Genomic DNA, 21693 nt, shown 5'->3' with positions numbered 1-21693 from the left:
GCAGGGTATACTCTGATATATTTGTAAACCAGTCGAGTGGGATGAAAAGAAAGGCACATGGTTTTTCTATCCAAGCACACGCCAGCGCGAATGCACGAGGCCAGAATTTTTAAGTATAATAGAAACAGCGCTTTTATTTTACTCATGTTCGAGCGCCTCTGCAGTGTATTTAAAAGTTGAAATTTTTGGTTCATGCCACCTTAATTTTCATAATAATATGCTAATTGTAAGTTAAAATTCGTGTGGACAAATTCGATTTCTTTTAATTAGAATTGTAGAGAATATGAGTCAATAAGAGAAGAGTTAAGTTTAAAAATATAAGAATTTCTTCCAAAATTTGAACATATAAATAATTTTCCAATTTTAATTTTAATAATTTTTGGTTTGACTTTGAGAAATATTGTAATTTCTGTTAAAATGCTTTAACCTATCCAGACATAACCTATATTAATTATTATAATAATTTTTTTGGAAAATTTTACTCTTAAAACAATTGTGTGAAGTTTTAATTCTTCTTTAATACTAAAATAAATTATTCATGAAAAGTTCAGATTAAAATCCGTCGTGTCTCTTTTTCTTCTTTCCAACAATAGAGTACTTCGAAAAAAGTTTTGATTTTAAAACATCTTTATCAGTGGCTGCCTCTTGTCCAATTTCAACAGTTGGTTGACTGTTCTCGACCAAGTCTTGTGTTAGAGGCTGACTATCTTGCGATGAACCAAATTGGGTTTCTGGATTTTCACGGGGATTAGTGGCCAACCATGCTTCCACTCGATCCAATTTTGTGCTCGACTCCACCTCACCCCCAAGGGCAGCGATCTTCTTTGCCTCCCAATCCTCAGGCGACTGAATGCACCAGGACTCTAAAATTTTTGAACTCAGGGCATTTTCTTCACCTTCGAATAAGTCGTATTGTTTCAACATGAATGGAAGTTCTGGTTTTACGTTGGGTACAGTTGATTCAACAATCGAAGGTGCTTCTTTTGGTACAGGTTTATCACTGCACAAAACTGAAAAAAATATGAGCATTAATTTTAAAATTTAATTCCATTAATGAAATAAAGAAATACCATTTTTCACTAAATTAGAAGGATCCACAGTAACATGGCCTTTAAAATTTCTATCCCGAGCCTCAAGGTCAAGTTTTTGTACAGATTTGGCCCATGACTCTACTGAGCTTTTAAAATATCCACTGTCTTCTTGTTTGTCGCAATCAATGCTGGTTAATCTTTGGAAGAAAACATCCCCACAAGAATTGATAGTGAAGATGGAAGGTTTTGAGGAGTCCGTGCAGTACAGTCCGATCCGACTTGATTGCATTCTATTTTTCAAACTAGGCTGCAAGCACAGAAACTGTTTGTTGGCTTCCAGTAATGTATGCACTGAACTTGGCAAGAGCAGTGGTTGAGCCCTGATAAGGCAATAGAAACATTAAAATCAGTTTAGAAATTACTTTATCAAATTAATATTGATTTTTCAGTAAAATTCACCTGCTTATAGGTTCCATTCCTGCAGATTTCCACTCATTTGTGATTCCGACAATTTCCTTCTGCCAACTCGAAGCTAAAAGAATTAACTCTCCATTTTCAGCAAAGCAGCTCTGGCTGACAAACACAGGAGGTGAGGACAGACAGTGACTCCAAATTTGGACAGGCCAGTTTGGTTTTCTGCGATCCAGGCTAAATAAATTGTGCGTTGTAGCAACGTAAAGCATGTTCGAGTCAACCACACTGCTGCAGCTGTAGGTGATGGCCTCACAGGGCATCAGGTCATTAACTAAGCTTGGGTTATTTCTAATGTCAAGCATCACAGTTTCTTCAGTCTGAAATTAGTGAATAAAAATTATACAATTTCTAATTGAAATCAGAATTTAAAAGGACCTCATTTCGTCTGTCTAGCGAAACTACAGCAGATTCATCGGCAAATAGAATTGTGTCCTGGGAGTCCAAACTAAAAAATGCTTTGTTCCATTGAAACAGCCGCCCGTATTGGGCCCAGTTGTCTATGTCTTTTATCTTCAACATGTCTTCAATCCACGACTTTTTCGGTACAAGCACACTTTTCTCTTTTCTGAATGAGTTTTATAAGCAAGATGAAAAATAAAAATTCCATTTTTGTATCTCTTACCCTGTATTTACATCAAAAATGTTGACAGCCCTCAGTCTTGTGGAGGCCATATACTCGGACGGGGTCCACGGATTGAGTTCGACACTTGTAAAGACGTCGGTTCCAAGTGCAGGGCATTCATGGAGTTTCGAAAAAGAGAGACCATTCTCACGGTCACATGTGTAAAACTGGCAGTTCTTCTTCCTTCGAACAGTGAGCACTGCTAAAGGAAAAATACAAATGTAACAATTTTCAATCGTATTATTTATTTGAATATAAATTCCATACCTTGGTCACCAACTTCGAGGCTCTTGATTTCAAAGATTTGTCCTTCCTCGGACACTTCATTAATTTTGCTATCGTCCTGCACACTAAACCCAGTTGGAGAATTTTTTCTTCTTTTCATGGGAACAGCCACTGTATTTAAATTTACTTGTTTGATTGCATAGAATAAAAGGGGTGTTTTACCTAAGTCAGAGAGATCATTTCCTCCGGGAAGGAAAATTATCTTCCTTCCAGCTACAGATGACAACGACAAAGCACCACCAGTAAAGTACCAATTGTATTCCTAAATTAATGTTATTAATATTTTCTGCACATCTTTAAAATTTCCATAGTTACAGCACAAAATGAGGGATCAGGGTCCATTTGAACAGCCTCTGCAAGATTTGCGATTTCGCTGGGGATTTTTACACACTTCTTTGGACACCCTTTTTCTTTTTTGAGCAAATCTAATGTCATTTTGGCACCTTTTTCATAGAAATCTTTTACACCAATGTAAGGCTTCAAGAAGGAAAACTTTCGAACGGCAGCTTTCTTCTTTTTAAGCAGATCAAATGAAGGGTCTCCACCTCGTAAAACTGAAAAGTAGGTTTGATAACATTTTCCGACAAATTGAATAATACATACCTAATTGAGGAGTGCACGTCATGGGCTTCAAAATTGGAATAGGCACGTCTGAGGATAATGGAAACTTGCTAAATAAATTCATGAAATCGCCAATTTCTAGAATTTGCGACTCCTCAAGAATGTTCAGTTCAGGGCCTGTGGTGCTGCGGTTGATTTTGCTAAACGTGTGGTGAGGGGCATCGCAGAAAGTTCTGGAACTGATGTACTCGGCCAGATTGAAAACTGGCACGTTTGGCACGACTTTGTTGCGGCCCGGCCCTTCATCCAAGTCACAGGTTTGCGCGGCTGCCTTCGATTCGTCATAGGTCTTCTGTGAGGCCCTTGTTCTGAGGCCGCTCCTGGTCTTTCGAGAAGACCCTTTCTCAGAACTCGTTGATGGCTCATTAAGAGTGTTAAACAGGGATTCAAAAATCCTGTTGTCATACTCGAAAACCTCGACCACGTCTTGTGAGCCCATCATTTTTACAACTTAAAAATTCCTGGAAAAAAAATAGCAAATTACAAAGTGCCAAATTATTTTGCAGATGCAGTATTTAGCTACGTACTTTAAAACATTTAATGGCCTCAGAATTAAGCTGTCTGTTGACGTTTTTTGGGTACATAAATCCAAATATATGTAATCAGAAAGAAAAATCCAAGAGCATCTTATTGCCGAGAGCCGAGCGATGCTCTTGGGGGGCGTGGCTTTGTTGACAAGATCCAGAACCACGTGATGTCAAACAAATTTAGCCACATACGGCGCGGGCGCGATCGAGGGAAACTTTTATGGTATGATAAAAATATATGAGTACGAGAGATACAATTTTAGCAATTTCATTATTTTAAATCACTGATACAAGTGTGATACAGAGGATAAAATGGAAAAATATTTAATGCATGTATTTAAGAAGGTAAAGATTTGGAAAACAAGAAGTTGCTACACCATAAAATTAAAAATGAAAAGAATGAAATGAAAAATTATGCAATTTAATTTTTATAATTAATCACTTAATTGCATACTTTTACATTATAAGACCTTAATTATAATGCAATAAATTTTCAAGATCTTATAAGGTTAACTGGGTAATTGAAATGTGAATGTTGAACAATATATACAAAAGTCACATAATTATATTTTTGATGACCATATTATGTACGTCAATTCAAAAAAAGCAAAAGAGTGAAACTATATAAAATGAGCAATCCTGCGCTTCCTGGCCGGAAATATGCTGCTCTGCTAGCGATCCATATTCTAAAAATTTTTAGAACTCTGTCACCAATGCGGTCAATGCAGAGCATCACAGAATAACTATTATAAATTATTTCAACTATGCCATTTTCTTGAACCATGATGGCACCAAAAATTATATGCATTATAATTTTAATCATAGTAGATGTAAGTAGGATTTTTTAATGATTGTTCTTTTTTGATGTTTGTCTTTTCTCTTCATTATGAATAAATATTAATTTTTTGATAAAAATTAATAAAACAGAATTTTGAAGCTGCAGAGAAGAGCCCTGTTTTGGCAGAGGCGATTGCAAAGTTAAAACTTTTCGCTTCGAAACTAGGACAGGGTGGTTTGAAGGGAGGCACTGCCGCAGCAACTATCTCTTCAGCTGCGTCGACGGGTCGATAATTTTATTTAGCATAATTAAATAAATTGCAATAACGTATAATATGACATAATTGTAGGTACAGACTTGATCAACCCTTCAGCCCAACCCAGATACAAGCAGTGCGTTTTGAAATGCTTATTCAACAGACGACGGGTTACACTTCCTCAGAGTTACGTACCAGTTTTTGAGGCGGACTTTTGGAAAGAGCCGATTAATTGTAATTTGAGGGTAAAATAATCAATTGCTAATTTTCAGAGTGCTTTCAATTAAAAAATTATTATTTAGAAAAAAGAACTCTCAGAAGAATGCGGAACAAGAAGTATTTAAAATTTTAATTTTAAAATTTTTTTTATAATTTTGTTCATTCAGTTCCAATTAATTTGTTGGACTCCATGGGAACGCACTTGGTTTTGTTTCCAGGAGAGTACAATAAAGTGAGAGGAAAATAAAGTTTAAGTGAAAAATATTGAATATACCACTTTAAACTCATCGGATATCAAAATTAAAGATATTGATACCACAATTTTTTAAGCTTTCCTGGTTCGCTGCCGCCCAGTTTTGTAGGTTGAAGGGCCTCACATTGGCCACTTTCGACTCAAAATCAAAAATCACGCAGCTAATTTATTACGTCAACTCACTTGGTAAGTTATTCGAGATGTGGAAACCATAAATTTCATTTATAAAATGGTAGTTTTATCAAAACGGGTTGCTGAATTTAACGACCGTAGGCCATTCAGAATTTGGACAGGAGGGACCAATGGAAACACAAATAACTTTTTTTGGACCGATACAGGACAGCCGATTGATAGTGATATATCCTCTTTGCTCTACAATGTGACTTCTAAGAAATCAGCATATTGCATCCATGCCGAGTTGTGAGTATTGGAAAAAATTATAGCATGCTTGTGTAATCAATTGTAATGCATTTTTTTATTTAAATAGAACGTCTAATAATACCGAAAAAATTCAGTGGAAAGCAAGTTCATGCAACTTCGTAAATACGTTTGTGTGCGAAGTACCAAAGCTGTGCTACTTCCAAAAATGTAAAACAAAGACTCAATTACGCACCTCCAACGCAGGCGAAAGATTTGTTTTGCCTTGCTCTCCAAAACCATGTCCCGTCTGCCCAAAAGTGAGCTTCATTGCTTATATGTTAACGTTTCATAATTATACAATATGAAAAAAAAAAAAACAGCTTTCAGCCTACGATAAAAATAGTAAGAGCAGAGACTATTTTTACAATATAAGCTCTAATAAGTAATAAACTTTAAAGATGAAAAAAATGGACGGTTTTTCAATTTCAATGGAGTGAAGTATTTTTTGGGAGAAGTCCTGGTAAATTTTTCGTGATAATTTTGTACTTGCAGCAATACAAAATTATTTTAGATGAGTAACGAAGCAGCCTTTGCGCACTGCTGCAAACTGCAAATGAGTCTGTGGAGTATGGAATCGCCACAAGAAGCAGAACAAATGCTGGACGTGCTCAATTCAATAGGTTTTTTGTTTATTAAATGTTTACATTTTAACTCTTCTTACAATATATTTTTAAAGGCTTAAACAATATGTCGGCTATACATATTCACTTGAACGCACGAGATGAAAAGTGCGATGAAAATTTTGTTTGGTGCACCAAGGAAAAGCGGTCAGTGGGGGCCGAGTACACTTGGTTCAAAAACGAGCCCGATGATTTTACTGGAAACGAAGTTTGCATTTCCTTATCTGCCGACGTCGACATTGGTAGTAGAGGACTAAGAGACGGTAACTGCGGATCTAGATTGTTTTTTGTGTGCAAGGTGCTCGTATATAAATTTTAAGCTCCACAATCGATAATATTCCTGATTATTAGGGAAATGAGACCACCAATGTTGCAAAGTATTTTTTGGAATTAATTTATTTATAAAAAAAATTATTCGTAAATTTTGACTATAGCTCTTATCGACAGTATAAATTTCCCCCACGAGTGTTCCAAAAAATGGAAGTCAAAGAGAAACTTCGGTGTATAAAGGTATTTTAAAACTCATGCACTCAACTACGATTTATATGATCGTTTCCTCTCATAATAAGCCCAACAAAGAAATGAAACCAGATAGTGAGTTTTTAAAGATATGAACTGGGGGAGAAATTAAATTTCTTGCACAGATACCCAAGGATATGTTTTCTCTGCATCAGGAAAAACTTACTTCTTGAGTTTTGACATGGTAAGTGTTTGACAGTGTTTGATAAAAAAAAGCAATAAACAAATACCTTTATTGTTAAGAAAAAGAAAAATTTATTAAAAATCTTTTATGCGTACTTGTTATGCAGTTCAATGCTAACTGTTTACATTTATGGTAGAAAAAGAACTGGGATGGATTTGAGCACTGCTGTTCCATGGGCATGCATATGGCAACAATTGATACAAATGAAGAATTTCAGGCAATCGTCAATTTCTATAGCAAAAGTAGTTTTTAATTTTATCGCTCGAATTGAACTGATTTTTCATTATTTTTTTTTTTTCAGATTTAACTTTTAAGGAAAGGTTATCTCATAGAATACTAACAATTTCACCGTTTATTTCTAAGGGCGACGCGAACTTCTGGTTTTCAACAGATAAGCCCGTCGATATAAACACCATCCCTATGTTATTTGGTGAACCAGACAATTTCTACTCTCCAGAAAATGCTTTGTCAATTTTCATGTATCGAAGCACAAATGGACTCATGGACTGGAACCAAATGGTGCCTTGGCATTATCTTTGCCAGTCTACATAAAAAAATGATTCTGCATGATAAATTATGTTTTCATTCTTTAAATTTATTGAAATGTTTAAGAACTTCGAGTAAATTAAGCCTTATACCTTTAGAATTCCCTCTGAAAATTTTTAAAGCCCTCTGTTATTTTTTTATGTATACCCCGCGTGCCCTAATCTTTTCAGTCATGCAGTAAAAATCTCCGATCTATACATGCAAGAGCTTCAAATATAATTTATTATACTAAAATAATAATAAACTATGCTGAATGATTTCTAGATTTTATTTTCACACCCTTGGAGGAAAACACCCTTCTTTTGAAAAAATACATTAATAATGTGTTTCAGACCATTTGCTTTTAAATTAAGTGACATTAAAAAAAAGCTCAAATTATTTGTATTAATGTTTTATGTTTAATGCAAAGCCGCTCTGCAATATAATCAACTCTTCTGTAATGTTGAAATATTTTTAGTTAATAATAAAATTATGAATTGCCATGACTATTATTTTTAATTTAACTCCTATTTAGGAACATTTTATGCGACATATGGCACTTTCTGAGTTTTATTTGCGTGAAATTTATTAAATGGAAATTCCTGAAAATTAAACTTACCTTGGTTAATTTAACACAAAGGGTGTCGTAAAGTTGAACAACTGTGCTCCAAATTTTACTTTTCAGCACAAGTCCGTCACTTAATGTTAGCATTCCCTGAAATTGGGATTAATAATCCGAGGAACTTCAATCGTCGGACAACTTATAAATTTGATTTCAAATGAAAATTGTGTACTTACAAATCGCAGGCAACACTAAATTACATCGAAATATTTAAAAAATGTAAAAAATAAGCCGTGTATAAATTATTTAAAATTATTATAATTTAAAATTAAATTTTAAATATACTAGTGTTTAATTGAAAAAATTACAATAAAAAATAAATATTTAAAAAGTAAGTAAAAATTAACCAAAAGTTTTCTAATGCATAAAAGATGGTTGGATTTTTTTTTTCAAAAATATTTTAAATTATTTGTTCAAAGGAAGAAAACATTTACTTTGCCAAACCCAGGATAATTTCACGCGAGACTGTTGTTTTTAAATATCTAAATCTCATGCTTAATAAATGGGTTATGAGTTATGACTGAAGCTTTTTCTTTTAATTACATTAAAGATTGGGAAAATTCGTTCCCGTTTCAGACTTTCAATCAGCTTTTATCTGGGTAAGATATATTCTTCTTTAACTTTTTATACCATTAAGCTCCACATTAAAGTAAATGTTAATATGGCATTTTATAATTGGCAACTCACAGCTAGCGACATGATATTTTTATGATTAAAAAATCAGGTACAACGTTTGTGGGAAAATAACTTTTTATGGAAGTAATAAAAAATGTTCATATTTAAAATTAATAATATTTTTGTATATTTTTTGCAATAATTATATATTTTTTTAATTGTGACCAAAAATTATTTAGTCATTATTGTAATATTTTTTGTCCAATATCAATAATTAAAAGCTTTGTTCGTATAATAATGGAGCGCTGCCTTCGATGCATCGAACTAGTAACGTCATTTTATGATTGCTTTTTATGATAAACAGGAAGTGCGATGGCAGGGACTGGAAATGCAGCGCATTTTAGGTGATCAAGCGCAGCTGCAGTAAAAACAGCAACACTGATGCGGCATTTCAGATCAAAATGTTTCATTATCGCGGCACTACTTGTTATACTTTATGTGAGTCCAACAATAATTTATTCCAAACAACAAAGAATCCAACAATAATTTATTTCCAAAACGCAATTTAAACTAACATTTAACAAATTTAGCCTGGAAACGAGGGAAAGCAAAGCAAAATACTGAAGAATGCAATTAACAACCTGAAATTATTTGCCTCTAAATTAGAGAGAAGTGGTTGTTTATCGATGAAATCAACAACAAAAACTTCCAGTACCTCCGCACCAATTAACACAGGTTTTTTTTAATCATTTTTCCACAGTAGTTTTGACATGAAGTGGTGTGACATGAAACAGTAATAAAATCAAAACAATGTGATTTATGAACTGAGATATGATTCGACTTTAAGACGGCACACGGGCTAAAGCATTATCAGAATTAATTTGATTGTGATTGTTTGATTTAATTATGGTTGCGCAGATATTTAGTTTCAGAAATTTGTTTATTGGGTTCAAAACTGAGGGCAACTATGCCCCATACATGAACTCATCCATAATAATGACAAAATAAAAATTTAAAATAAGAGAGAAAGACAACATTAATATTTCTCAATGAATTGCTTTTTCAGCGTTGACTTGAAAAAATTTACATTTTCATTAAGACACAAGTTTGGTGGTAACAAATTCCAATACCTGTAGCTTTGCACTTGGAAACAGTTTTCGGGAACATCAACACTTACAAAAGGAGCGAGCAGTTTCATACGGTGCGCTCTAGTACGCCCTAATAAGTTAACGTCGTACATAGTTGTTACAAAATCATTTAAGTATTCCGGGCAATTTTTATACAGAATTTTATGCGTCTGCACTAAAATTTTTAATTGATATCTATCAGCAATTTTTAAAATTTCACATTTTTTATATAACGGAGATAAATTTTGGCCGATTTTTACATCATAAATATAGCGGATTAAATGGTTCTGCAACACTTGCAATTTGTTTACCTGGGCAGATGTCAAGTTGCAAAAAACAATGTCACAATAATCAAAGTGAGGTAAAATTAAGCTCTTGACCAAATTAATGCGTACTTTTTCGGGAGTTACATTTCTAAATTTTTCTATGCTCTTTAATGTGCCGTACACTTTTTGCGAAATCCGCGACACTTGCGCATTCCACGACAAATTTTTATCAAACATTACTCCAAGATTTTTAGCTTCATGTACAAAATTTACTTCCGCATCCTTAAGGTACAATTTCGCAGTCCTGGTCTCAGCGATTAAAGCACTATTCCGTTCTGAGCAAACAAACATCGCTTGAGATTTAGTCGGGTTGAGTTGTAGCCCATTGGCTTCAGACCAGGAAACAATGTCTTTTAAAACATCATTCATAATTAGTATGCACTCGTTGACGTTATTAGATTTACAGCTGAGATATAACTGAGTGTCATCCGCATAAACATGATATTTGCATCTATTATTTAAAACTGCCGGTAAATCATGAGTATATAAAGAGAACAGAAGGGGTCCAAGAACCGATCCCTGGGGCACGCCGCATTCAATTTTACACCACTGCGAAAAATTGCCATCACTGTTTTTAATTGCATGTTGGCGGCCTAGTAAATAACTCTCAAAAAATTTAAGGACTGGCGTTGAGAAATTTAATTGGTCTAGCTTATGTAGCAAAAGACGGTGGTCAACAAGGTCAAATGCTTTTGAATAGTCTAAGAAAACCATGAGAGTAACTTCACCTTTAAACATTGAAACTCTTAGATCTTCTGCGATTTTTAAAAAAGCAGTTGTTGTACTGCGTAACTTACGAAAGCCAGATTGAAGCTTATCAAGCACTTCATTTTTTAATAAAAAATCCATCATCTGATCAAAAACGATTTTTTCCAAGACCTTCGAGGTGACACACAATAAACTTATTGGCCTAAAATCAGAGCTACTTGAAGGGCAGCGAACCTTTGGCAGTGGCATTAAAATTGCTTTTTTCCAGATAGCTGGGAAATGAGAAGTTTGCAGCACTAGGTTTATAATAAACGTAAGTGTTGGCAGAATTATATCGACAATATTCAAAAGCATTTTGTTGCAAATACTATCAGTGCCTTCAGCTGGCGACTTTATACTTTTCAGAGCAAGTTTAACTTCCAATGGAGTTACATGTTTAAAATAAAAATTTTCACCCGTTATCTTGCGAGGAATTGAAAAATTATAATCTAATTTATCTAATACATTAGGCGATCTTTTCACAGTCAAGTCATTCACAAGCTCGTCCAAATTTTGCGAGAGTTCAGCTACTCGCGATTTATCTTTAACCAGTCCAAGAGATCGCAATTTACTCCACATATGCTTAGAGCCTGAAGTTTGCTCCAAGTTCTTATAAATTACTGACTTTTGAAAATTCAAAATAATTTGTTTTACTTTATTTATGAAAGGAAAAATAATTTTTAATACCTCCACCTCCAGTCATAGAAAATGGCATAAATGTATGATAATAATATGGAAAAACGTTATAGGAAAATCTAGTAAAAGCATCGTTATAAACACAGCAACGTTACCTAAGTATAAGCAGTGCATCTTGGACTGCACTCTAAACGGGAAAATACTAAAACGGCCAAAAGACTTTTCACCGGTTTTTGAAGCAGACTATTTGAAAGAACTCATCAACTGCAATTTAAGAGTAATTTTTTTCTCATTCAGATTGCTATTGAGCTTCCTAAAAATAAAATTTTAGACAAAGAAATTGAGCCAAGAATGCCAGCGGAATTGTAAAAAAATAATTTAAAAATTAAGCTTCATTCTGAAACTTCATTAATAAAATAAGTGGCGGCAACAGCGTTAGAGAAGATGGGTGTTGTGCAAGTTTTATTCTCCACTGGATGTCAAAGGGTACATAATCATAAAATTATTAATTTTACTTAAATTACCAAAACCCATTCGTTTATAACATAGCATTTTTTTAACTACACTGTAGGATTCTTGGTTTGGAGCCCAGAAATATTGTTCATCAAAAGGATTAGTTTTGGCTTCTTTTGATTCAAAACAAAAAATTGGCCACTTTGCTCTGTACTTGACGTCACAAAGTAAAATAAAATTTTAACACGTATAATCGAAAAGTGGAACATAAAATCAAATATATAGGCAGATCAAGGAAACTGCCTGAATTTTCCAGGAACCCATTGGAGATATGGGTTGGGGGCACTAACGCAAATCGCGACAACTATTTCTGGATCGATACTGGTCAACCAGTGGACGCTGAAATTACATCTGGTTTTGTGCCACAAGAAAAGACACAAAAATGCATCTATGCATACATAAAGTAAGCTTAAATAATATAATGAAAAAAAATTATAATTTATAAAATAAATTATATAATTTTGTAGCTCTTCCGATGCTTCTATGAATTGGAAAGAAAGTAACTGCAATTCTACATTTTCTTTTCTTTGCGAAGTCCCAAAACTTTGTTATTTCCAAAAATGTAAAACCAAGTCTCAAATGAGAGTAGCAGAAAAGGGAGTAAAACTCGTAGGCAACTGTGCCACACAAAAGTGCATGACTTGTCAGGTAGAGATTGAAAGAGATTTATTGTGTGACAATTTTGATTGAATTCACTGTTTAATTTAATTAGGAACGAATAAAAGCAGATAAAAACCGAACCAAAGGTACTTTTGCCATTAATTTATGTGTAATCCTTTTTTAAATTTATTCGCTATATTTTCTTGAAGATGATGGTCCTGAAAATAATGGCAGATATTTCACTTTTCTGAAAAAAAAATATTACGCAAGTGCTGTCAGGGTAGGTTTAAAGTTCCAATTAATTCATTTAAAAAATAATTTAGATTATATTTGGATCAGCGGTCGTACGACGATGCGTCGCTCTATTGCTGCAAAATGCAGATGAATCTTTGGACGTGGAAATCTTATGACGAAGGAGAAAAGATGATTTCTGTTCTTCAAGAAATCGGTATGGGTTTAAGCTAGAGTTGACTGTTTGAGAGAATGATCTGTTAATAAAAAGGATTTAAAATTTATGACTACATGCTTTGGCATGTAAACGCAAAGGACGAAGCCTGTGATGAAAGTTATATTTGGTGCGACAAGCAACGGCGACCCATCGGAGCTGATTATATGTGGCTAGATTCTGACCCTGACGATTTTCTTGCAAGCGAAACGTGTATCGCGTTAGGTGTTTCAAATGAGAAAACGGGATTCAGAGATATACCTTGCTATATCAAAATTCTTTTTATATGCGAGGTATTTCAAATTGATGTATTGTTGCTTAAAAATCTTGATATTTTAAAAAGAGCGACGACAGCAGTTCGATACTAAAGTAATGTTAAAAAATAAAAAAATCTCACTTCTCATTATTAAATTACACAGTATGCATCAAGAAATTGAAATTCGGCCGTTACGTTTCGATCAAAATCAGGAATGCAGAGAGAAAAGTCGATGCATCATAGTAGGAAAATATTATTTTATGAATCCAGTTGAAAAGTTATTGAATTCATTTATAGCCTACTAAAGAGATGAGCCCAGACAGTAAGTGTGCTTTTAAGCAGATTTAGCTATTCTGCTTAATTAGAGGAGATTTGATTTTTTGGCAATAAGAAATTAATGAGGGAATTGTGACAGGTACATTGGGAGCTGTGATCAAGGCATCTGGAAGAACTTATTTTGTGAGCAAGGTCACGGTATGCTAAATTAGTAAATTTGATTAAAATTCAGTTCACTACATTTATTTCTGCAGAAGAATTATTGGAACGCATTCACTCATTGCTGTAGTATGGGAATGCATATGGCGACTTTCGACACCTACGAGGAAATTGATGGCATCTTTCAAAATTACCACTTCAGTTTTGTTGTTTCAGTTTTTAATTATTCTGTGTTGTAAAATTAATTATTTATTTCAGATCTTACGTGGAGTGATTACAGAAACGCTAGATATTATTTAACCTCATCATTATTTTATAAAGACGATGCTGTTTTTTGGTGTTCTAACAACAAACCAGTTAACATGAGCACTATCCCCTTTATATTCACAGAGCCAAACAACGCATATCCACCAGAAATCGTCATGGGAACGATGTTTTTAACCTTTGGCAAGGGTCTGGGTGACGTTAACCCTTACGCGACTTGGGTATATATATGTCAGTCACCTAACAAAGATCCGTAGGATTGTTGTTTGTAATTATTCTTGTATATCAAGTCCTTTTCTCTTATTAAGCTTGTAATAAAATATTAAATCCAAAAACAGCAATTGGCTCAATAAATATGTTTTATGTTTAAATTCTTCAAAATTATAAATTGTGTTTTAATTATTTTCTTACCAATAAGTATGCGATTTTTTTATTGCTAGAATAAAGCGTTCAGCCATAATTTTAATCTCTTGGGGTTCTGATAGCAGAGCATATGAAGAGTAATTCAACAAGCTGATGCATGGCTTAGTTAAAAATTACTTGAAAGAGGGGAGCTTCCAAATGAATGTATTTAAGCGTATCCTAATTCATACTATAAAGTTTATGCTTTGAAATCAATTTTATGTTATATTGATAATTTTTGCGTACGGAAAAAAACCAAAATATTTAGTAATTGATTGCACCAGACAAATTGGGTGATTTTATTTTTTTATTCCACCCTCATTTTTAGGCACGAAATATTTATTCTCAAATATAAATATTTTTAGCAATAACGCGATGCAGGATTTCACAAAAAGAGTATTTAACTTAACATAATCAAGTAGAAAAAATAATAAATAAGTTTCTATAAAGATTAAATTAAATTTTGTGTTTACCTTGAGAGAGTTATTGCTGTGACACATAACACATAAGCTCTTTTAGTGGTTTGTTGACCTGATGTGTACCATCCGGCAAAAAACTTAAAAAAAAAATTAATTGGTAAAGCAACTTTGTAGTTCAAACCTCCATATGTGTCAATATACTTTTTAGTTTGAATTGCATTGCATTGATACTTTCTACATTATTTATTATGATCTTAAAATTATGAATAAGAATAATAAAATATCCAATCCATGAAAAATAATTATTTAAAAATATAGCTTTATCAATTACTACTCTATTGTACTGCCGAAATTTTAAACTACAGAATATGGTTAAAGGTTATTAAAAAAATATCTCTAAATTATTCTTTCTCATAATATTTGCCATGCCATGTTTTAAAAAGTAGGATGCGCGCCCCTCTTATTGTGTTGTTTTGTAGCTTTATTGACATAGCAGGAAGTGGACCGGTTGAAACTGACGTCGGAATGTGACGTCAATATATCATGCTTTTTTTCTATAAAATAATTTTTACATAGCAGTATGAAAGGTTTGATTGCTGCAAAATGATCTCAAAAAGGTTTCTTGTCTTGACACTTCTCTACACCCTCTATGTAAGTACAAGACGCTTTTTGTGTCGTTTATCATAAATTAGAGGAAAAGAGGAGTAATCTAATTTCTGCCAGTACAATCATAAGTTAATTAATGCAGTCGCTACAATTTCAATATGTGCTCACAAAAAATATATAAAAATCTTGTAATTTTTTCTAGATAGTGGAAGCCAGTGGGAAACGAAATAAAATCTTGAAAGTGGCGATTGAAAAGCTGAAACTATTTGCTTCCAAATTAGATAGTAACGAATGTTTGAAATCAAAATGTCAAACTGCTAGCACGTCATCGCCAGGTAACATGTGACTTTTTAAATGGGGACGCACCATGGCACTTGATAGCTCATTTTTGCCCCCTGTTTTTCAAAATTTACAAAGATTTATTTTACAAAATTGTGAATACTATAGAATTCTTGGATATTTATTAAAAATCAGCAACTAAATTAATTCAAAACATCTCTAGGAACGAAAATTTTAATTGTGAATGCAACTCAACAATATTACAAACAGTGCCCCTCGGAATGCACGTTTAACAGGCAAAAATTAAAACGGCCAAAGGAGTTTTTACCAGTTTTTGACGCAGATCCTACCAAAGAAATCATCAACTGCAACTTAAGAGTAGCAATTCTTTTTACATATTGCATCTAACTTACCAGTCTTACCACACAGTTGAAGAAATTAACCCGAGAATGCAAAAATAACTGTAAATATTTTGATAATTAAATCCGTACTATGTTCAAGATATAATTTTAATTCAGTGGCACTAACTACCTTGGAAAGGATGGGTGTTGTACACATATATTTTTCTACTGCATGTCAAAAGGTATAATAATAAAATAAAAGCAAAAAAAAACAATTGTCTAATTAAACAAAAAATTTTAGCAATCGTGGTTCAGCGCCCAAAAATATTGCCAATCAAAAGGACTTGTTTTAGCTTCATTTGAGTCGAAACAAAAAATTACTCATCTTACACAATATTTGTTATCACAAGGTATAAAAATAACTTGCACACGGCATTTAGATATTTTGATTTTTACATATATTGAAATGAAATTTCAAGTGTCGTTAAAGAAGCTGCCTGATTTGAACATCAGGAACCCATTAGAGATATGGGTTGGGGGCACTAACGCGAATCGCGACAACTATTTCTGGGTCGATACCGGTCAGCCAGTGGACGCTGACATTATATCCGGATTTGCATCTATTGATAAATCACAAAAATGCATTTATGCATCAATGTATTTCAAAAAAGAATAACACATAAAATAATTAAAAGCAAGAGTACTCTATTTTTAGCTCTTCAAATGATTCTGTGGCTTGGAAGGAAAGCAGATGCGATGTTCCGTTTTCTTTTCTTTGCGAAGTTCCAAAGCTTTGTTATTTCCAAAAATGCAAAACCAAATCCCAAATGCGGACATTCGACAAGGAGGTAAAATTCATGAGTAACTGCGCCGCTCAAAAATGCATAACTTGTCAGGTACTTAAACAATCAAATGTATCGCGCGCAGTATAATATTTTCCGCTAATTATTTTATTAAATCAGGAAAGACTAAAAAATGAAAAAAACAAAATCAAAGGTATAAAAAGCTTATTTAATTTGCTTTTCATAAATTTTTCATCTTTTTGCCGCAAGATGAATTTCCTGAAAAGATCGGAAGATTTTTTACTTTTAATGGTAAAAAGTACTACGCAAGCATTGTTATGGTATAAGGTATATTCCTGCGTTAAAAAATTGTTGCTCATCCAAATTGAAAAAGCGGTCGTACGACGAAGCGTCGCTTTATTGCTGCAAAATGCAAATGAATCTTTGGACGTGGAAATCTTATGACGAAGGCGAAAAGATGGTTTCTGTCCTACAAAATATGGGTTGGAGTTTATGGTAAAAAAAATCAATTTCTAATTCACACAATTATTCTAGGGCTTGACATGAATGACAATAACATGATATGGTATGTCAACGCGAGGGATGAAGCTTGCGACGAAAGCTATGTTTGGTGCGATAAGCAACGGCGACCTATAGGAACTGATTATGTTTGGGCAAATAACGACCCAGACGATTATATTTCAAATGAAGCATGTCTTGTATTCAGCTTTTTAAAAGAAGGAAATGGACTCAGAGACGCCGCTTGCTATTTCAAATATCTTTTTATATGCGAGGTATTCTCCCTTTTTTTAAATTTTATTATTAACGAAAAGCAAATCATTCAATCTAACACAGAGTGATGAGATCACTACAACACAGAAGTATAAAGTTCCCTTACAAAAAAGATTGTGTGATAATTATGAAATAACCAACATAGCGTATACAACAGCTTACAAATTCGGACTTTGCGCTTTGAACACAGGCAGGAATGCAGGGAGAAAAACTCGCGGTGCATTAAAGTATTATGTTTTAGCAGTCTAGCCGCCTTTATAACTTTTATTTTAAAGTCTATCAAAGAGATGAATCCAGATAGTAAGTAAATGTATGCAACCGCCTCTGCATAGGTGCTGTGCCAGTTGCTTTTATTATTTAAAGTTAGCATATTTAATTTTACTTTAATTATGATAGCTAAAACTGGAGTTGTCTTTAAAGCATCAGGTAGAACTTACTTTGTCAGCAAGGAGAGGGTATGCTAATGGGAAAATAAAAATGTACTCATATCCTTAAAAATTATGTTGCAGAAAGAATTTTGGAACGCCTTTGCTCACTGCTGCAATATGGGAATGCATCTGGCGACTATTGACACTTACAAGGAAATAGATGACATTATTCAAAACTATTTTTCTAGTACGTAGCTCAATAATCAGTTCAATTATTTTTTTCCTTGAAATTGTTCTATTTTAGTTGTTACTTTTCGTGAGGCCCAAAATGCAAGAATGATGTTTATCTCGTCATTTGCTTACAAAGATGATGCTGTGTTTTGGTGCTCCAATAACAAATCAGTTAATATGGACACTTTACCCTTAATATTTGGAGAGCCGAACAACGCATACCCTCCAGAACTCGGAATGGGGCTTTTCTATTCACGCTTTAGTAAGGGTATTGGCGACGCGAACACATTCATGCCCTGGCAATATATCTGTCAGTCGCCTAACAAAGACCCATAGTGTTTAGATTTTAATTTAAGAATTATAATAAAAATATTTACTGAAGCTGTTTTTCATGTTAAAATATAATTTTCTACAAATTATTTAGGACACGCTAATATAATTTATTAAAAATCATTAAATTATTTGTATCTGCCATCAGGTTTTTTTGTGAGATAAATTTTTAATGGAATCTAAAAAAATTTTGAAAGTCTTAGGAAATATAAAAAAAAAAAACTGTTGACAAATCTCTTTTACAAATTATTCAAATAAATCAAGGTTTCTTATTTGCTAATTTGGAGTATGACATATAAAAAAATGGCGCAAAAGATTTTTATTCTCATTCGTGCTATAAAAAAATCTCTTCCCGGATGATTCGATTACGTCGCTTAATGATGACCCACATGTTCGTTTGGCCGCGTGACGCGGCGCCCTTTGACCTCACGATAAGGGCCTTTCAGTTCAGAGATGGCATCCGCTAGGATAGTCGCTCTTTTAGGGCTCCTTGCCTTTATGGACGCGTGTTCACCCTCCACAGTGCCGACGTGTGATTCAGGTAAGAGAATTTTGTTGTTGTATTAGATTGGTTTGCCAATCTCACAGGAAGAATACAAGTTTTGGCCAAACATTGAATATTGCGAAATAAAAAAGAAGCTTTGTTTGATTCCTGTTTCCATGTTTTTCAAACTTTATTACCTTCTTCCTCCTTTTCCAATATAATGACATTTTTTTAAATCAAAATATTCTAGAATTTGTAATATATATTAATTTTGCTTAGGATGTGCAAGAGCGCGGAGAGATGCAGAGGTGGCAGGAGAAAAAGATGTGGCCTCCCAATTGCGTGCACTTGTGGAGCACTACAAGGGCGACGACCCCGTTGGCCTTCCAGGGGCCCCAATTCCAGATCCTGTAGACGTCCCTGACATGAAAAGATCATTTACTGTCACCTCTATGGACTTTAAAAAGGTTCGCAATGAAGAGAAAAAGAAACAATAACACAAAATTTTATTATACTTTTGCAGGTCAAAGTTTACGGACTTTCAAAGTTTCGCTTCCATCGAATTAAACTTGACTTAGCGGCTTTGCAAGCTGAGGTTGGAGTGAAGATTAGCACCCTGTTAATGGCCGGTCAGTACACGATTGGCGGGTGGTTTTCGCGTAGCACTGGGCCCTTCACGGTCACACTGAATGGGGTGCTTGTTGAGGGTGTAGCGTCGCTTGAAGTTGACCGACAAGGTCATCTTGAGGCGCAACAAATTCACCTCGACATTAAATTCGAGTCAATCAAACTCGACTTCCAAAATCTCGGCGGAGCTGCTTATATTTTCCAGGTAAAAAAAATATCAATACAAAATTTTAATAAACTTTTTTATTGAAGTTCAGATTTCTGAATACAATATAAGAATAATTGCGGTATATTTAATTACAAACAATTTCGTTTTAGGGAATCATCAATTCTGTTGGAAATTTCCTGTTTGACTCTGTCAAGCCTTTCATCCTCTCGGAAGTGAATCAGCGTCTGCTGGCCGTCATCAATCAGAACATAGGTCAAATTCCTCAAACCTTCCCTAACTCGATCCCGCCCCTGGACATGGCCATTGCTGAAATGCGTCGCGAAGTTCGTGTACGAGGCCTTGACCCTTATCTCGTGCGCAACCAGAGTTTGGATTACGGTGGCGCGGCCCTTGCGGTTTCTCACCTGCACATGTCAGGTCTCTCTTCGTTTTACAGAGTCGGAGACGTATCCATAGAAGTCTTGAATCATACCGCAAATGCAACTTTGCAGGTAAATTTATAAAAGAAGTGATAATTTATTCAGTTTTATATTTAATTTTTTTTTTATCTTCTTTTTTAATTCAGGTTGCAACTCAGCGATTGAAAGGTGCTTGCAATTGGCACGCAAGTCTTGGCTGGTTTTCCAGATCAGGTCGAGCAGAGTTTTGGGCCGATTACCTGCAAGCCAGGGTCAGTCTCCTTCAGCCGCTAAATGTGCAGAGACGTCCCCGCATCGAACGGCTGCAGATGACGGTCGGCAACCTGCAAACCAGGGTCCACGGCTCAGGGACGCTTGACTACGTCGCTGAGTTTGTGCTCAACGTGCTGCCCAACATAATCAGGTGCGATATCTAGGGATTAGCGAATTTAAAATTCAAATGGAATAAATAAATTGCAAATTTTATTGGTTCAGACTGTTCCGTTATGATCCGATCAAAATTTAATGGAGCAAATCCATTAGATTAATGTATATGAATGTTCAATCGCACATTTCCAGCAAATAAAAATGTAATTGCAGCGTAATAAAACGAGATGTCTATCTGGATAAAACGTTAATGGATTTTCGCAGGTACCAGTTGGTCAGTTTAGCCGAGGAACCCTTGAGGCAGAAAATCCAGGACTATTTAGATCAAGTGGACGTCGAGGAGCTGATCGTGCAGCAAATCGAGGCGATGGAAAAAGGCGAGTTGGAGCAGGGTCAAAAAGACGCAGCGCCGCAGGAGAACAACCAAGTGGTGGACGAGATCGCGTACGACGATTAATTGTTAAATTAAACCAATCGTATGTCGCTATGCATTTATTGTGCTCAAAAGATTCTCCTCTGTAATAATATACCACATAAATATACGTTTTTGGAGGTTTCCTTTGTTCGTATGATAAATATTAATAAGCGTCATTTTCAAGAGTTATTTATTTGTGTTGAAAATAATGTAGTCAGTTAATAAAAATTGTTAGAAAATTTTATGAGGTCAGTTGACACGCAAATCAAAGCGGTGCCTTTTATGGCGTTAGTTTATCAAATTAGGCTCAAGAGGATGGTACATTGCGTGACCCTAATTCCTATAAACTTGATGGTTGTACAGACCTGACACAGACCAAATAAAAAATAATAATATAAAACCAGTGTTTCATAATATATTTTTATTCTATTTTATTTTGTTCCTGTTCTGTTGAAATAGGCACTGAAAATTGAAAAAGATATTCATTTTACGATTAAAGCATCTTCATCATTATGTTAAAAACTCGCTTTGCAAAAATTAAATATTATCTTGTTAATTTTTTTTTTAACCTTTCTTTAGAAAACTTTTTAGTTCTCATTCTCAGAAATCTACTTCTTTTCAAGTCATTGAAGATTAATCATCATTTTGAATCATTGGTTTAAATGTACCAAAAATAGACAAAACTTGACACTTTTCCCCCTTTTTCCATTCAATCAAAATGTTTATTGAAAAGATTTATATCG

The 21693-nt window shown here is 34.2% G+C and overlaps 5 protein-coding genes across 7 annotated transcripts; 4 read left to right on the top strand and 1 right to left on the bottom strand.

Moving 5' to 3' along the window:
- Window positions 1-498: 498 nt before the first annotated feature.
- Window positions 499-3698, bottom strand: LOC132203106 (uncharacterized). 2 transcript variants are annotated; one of them, XM_059630601.1, is made up of 10 exons: window positions 3561-3698; window positions 3016-3494; window positions 2728-2966; window positions 2575-2674; window positions 2395-2523; window positions 2128-2329; window positions 1881-2070; window positions 1491-1822; window positions 1071-1411; window positions 499-1010 (listed from the first exon to the last, which is right to left on the bottom strand). In XM_059630601.1, exons 2-10 carry the CDS (start codon window positions 3473-3475, stop codon window positions 553-555), a joined length of 2451 nt encoding a protein of 816 aa, XP_059486584.1. In that variant the 5' UTR covers window positions 3476-3494; window positions 3561-3698; the 3' UTR covers window positions 499-552. The 2 variants fall into 2 exon arrangements, with proteins under 2 accessions (XP_059486584.1, XP_059486585.1); XM_059630602.1 differs by having other exon boundaries at window positions 2128-2326.
- A 574-nt stretch (window positions 3699-4272) lies between these two features.
- Window positions 4273-7470, top strand: LOC132203413 (macrophage mannose receptor 1-like). 2 transcript variants are annotated; one of them, XM_059631191.1, is made up of 18 exons: window positions 4273-4390; window positions 4488-4623; window positions 4688-4839; window positions 4897-4930; window positions 4981-5045; window positions 5144-5252; window positions 5303-5486; window positions 5554-5743; window positions 5807-5828; window positions 5885-5946; window positions 5998-6106; window positions 6163-6404; window positions 6458-6483; window positions 6541-6616; window positions 6676-6700; window positions 6751-6809; window positions 6946-7051; window positions 7111-7470. In XM_059631191.1, exons 1-18 carry the CDS (start codon window positions 4343-4345, stop codon window positions 7359-7361), a joined length of 1896 nt encoding a protein of 631 aa, XP_059487174.1. In that variant the 5' UTR covers window positions 4273-4342; the 3' UTR covers window positions 7362-7470. The 2 variants fall into 2 exon arrangements, with proteins under 2 accessions (XP_059487174.1, XP_059487175.1); XM_059631192.1 differs by lacking the exons at window positions 4897-4930; window positions 4981-5045.
- Window positions 7471-9223: 1753 nt separating this feature from the next.
- LOC132203499 (uncharacterized) lies at window positions 9224-14234 on the top strand. The gene is made up of 17 exons (XM_059631313.1): window positions 9224-9306; window positions 11521-11684; window positions 11739-11772; window positions 11829-11893; window positions 11979-12087; window positions 12146-12323; window positions 12388-12568; window positions 12633-12666; window positions 12730-12800; window positions 12860-12968; window positions 13023-13258; window positions 13309-13334; window positions 13385-13463; window positions 13519-13543; window positions 13637-13695; window positions 13752-13857; window positions 13915-14234. Exons 1-17 carry the CDS (start codon window positions 9258-9260, stop codon window positions 14175-14177), a joined length of 1788 nt encoding a protein of 595 aa, XP_059487296.1. The 5' UTR covers window positions 9224-9257; the 3' UTR covers window positions 14178-14234.
- Window positions 14235-15330: 1096 nt separating this feature from the next.
- On the top strand, window positions 15331-18476 carry LOC132203340 (uncharacterized). The gene is made up of 18 exons (XM_059631054.1): window positions 15331-15392; window positions 15550-15682; window positions 15850-16004; window positions 16056-16089; window positions 16145-16209; window positions 16269-16377; window positions 16447-16624; window positions 16683-16863; window positions 16930-16963; window positions 17020-17090; window positions 17144-17252; window positions 17305-17543; window positions 17605-17630; window positions 17687-17768; window positions 17817-17841; window positions 17938-17996; window positions 18051-18156; window positions 18214-18476. The coding sequence occupies exons 1-18, from the start codon at window positions 15345-15347 to the stop codon at window positions 18474-18476; spliced, it is 1917 nt and encodes a 638-aa protein (XP_059487037.1). The 5' UTR covers window positions 15331-15344.
- A 399-nt stretch (window positions 18477-18875) lies between these two features.
- LOC132203266 (uncharacterized) lies at window positions 18876-21383 on the top strand. The gene is made up of 6 exons (XM_059630917.1): window positions 18876-19011; window positions 19234-19421; window positions 19478-19786; window positions 19900-20241; window positions 20316-20572; window positions 20800-21383. The coding sequence occupies exons 1-6, from the start codon at window positions 18924-18926 to the stop codon at window positions 20990-20992; spliced, it is 1377 nt and encodes a 458-aa protein (XP_059486900.1). The 5' UTR covers window positions 18876-18923; the 3' UTR covers window positions 20993-21383.
- Window positions 21384-21693: the final 310 nt, after the last annotated feature.

The sequence above is a fragment of the Neocloeon triangulifer genome, unplaced genomic scaffold (genome assembly GCF_031216515.1).
Source record: "Neocloeon triangulifer isolate White Clay Creek 2 clone unplaced genomic scaffold, ASM3121651v1 ptg000017l, whole genome shotgun sequence".
NCBI classification, from domain to species: domain Eukaryota; kingdom Metazoa; phylum Arthropoda; class Insecta; order Ephemeroptera; family Baetidae; genus Neocloeon; species Neocloeon triangulifer.
Note: the sequence above shows the minus strand (reverse complement) of the source record. Positions and strands in the feature narration are given on the sequence as shown.

Bases quoted from the DNA above. Each gene is read 5' to 3' on its own strand.
- LOC132203106 (XM_059630601.1), bottom strand. From the start codon at position 3,475: ATGATGGGCTCACAAGACGTGGTCGAGGTTTTCGAGTATGACAACAGG. The intron at 2,675-2,727 runs GTAACTATGGAA...ACATTAATTTAG, and splicing joins CTGATCCCTCATTTTGTGCT to GAATACAATTGGTACTTTAC. The intron at 1,011-1,070 runs GTATTTCTTTAT...TATTTTTTTCAG, and splicing joins TTCTAATTTAGTGAAAAATG to TTTTGTGCAGTGATAAACCT.
- LOC132203413 (XM_059631191.1), top strand. From the start codon at position 4,343: ATGATGGCACCAAAAATTATATGCATTATAATTTTAATCATAGTAGAT. The intron at 4,931-4,980 runs GTATTTAAAATT...TTGTTCATTCAG, and splicing joins AGAAGAATGCGGAACAAGAA to TTCCAATTAATTTGTTGGAC. The intron at 7,052-7,110 runs GTAGTTTTTAAT...TTTTTTTTTCAG, and splicing joins CGTCAATTTCTATAGCAAAA to ATTTAACTTTTAAGGAAAGG.
- LOC132203499 (XM_059631313.1), top strand. From the start codon at position 9,258: ATGAAATCAACAACAAAAACTTCCAGTACCTCCGCACCAATTAACACA. The intron at 12,324-12,387 runs GTAAGCTTAAAT...ATAATTTTGTAG, and splicing joins TGCATCTATGCATACATAAA to CTCTTCCGATGCTTCTATGA. The intron at 13,544-13,636 runs GTAAGTGTGCTT...GAATTGTGACAG, and splicing joins TAAAGAGATGAGCCCAGACA to GTACATTGGGAGCTGTGATC.
- LOC132203340 (XM_059631054.1), top strand. From the start codon at position 15,345: ATGATCTCAAAAAGGTTTCTTGTCTTGACACTTCTCTACACCCTCTAT. The intron at 15,683-15,849 runs GTAACATGTGAC...AAACATCTCTAG, and splicing joins TGCTAGCACGTCATCGCCAG to GAACGAAAATTTTAATTGTG. The intron at 16,964-17,019 runs GTATAAAAAGCT...TTTTGCCGCAAG, and splicing joins TGAAAAAAACAAAATCAAAG to ATGAATTTCCTGAAAAGATC.
- LOC132203266 (XM_059630917.1), top strand. From the start codon at position 18,924: ATGGCATCCGCTAGGATAGTCGCTCTTTTAGGGCTCCTTGCCTTTATG. The intron at 19,787-19,899 runs GTAAAAAAAATA...ATTTCGTTTTAG, and splicing joins GAGCTGCTTATATTTTCCAG to GGAATCATCAATTCTGTTGG. The intron at 20,573-20,799 runs GTGCGATATCTA...GGATTTTCGCAG, and splicing joins GTGCTGCCCAACATAATCAG to GTACCAGTTGGTCAGTTTAG.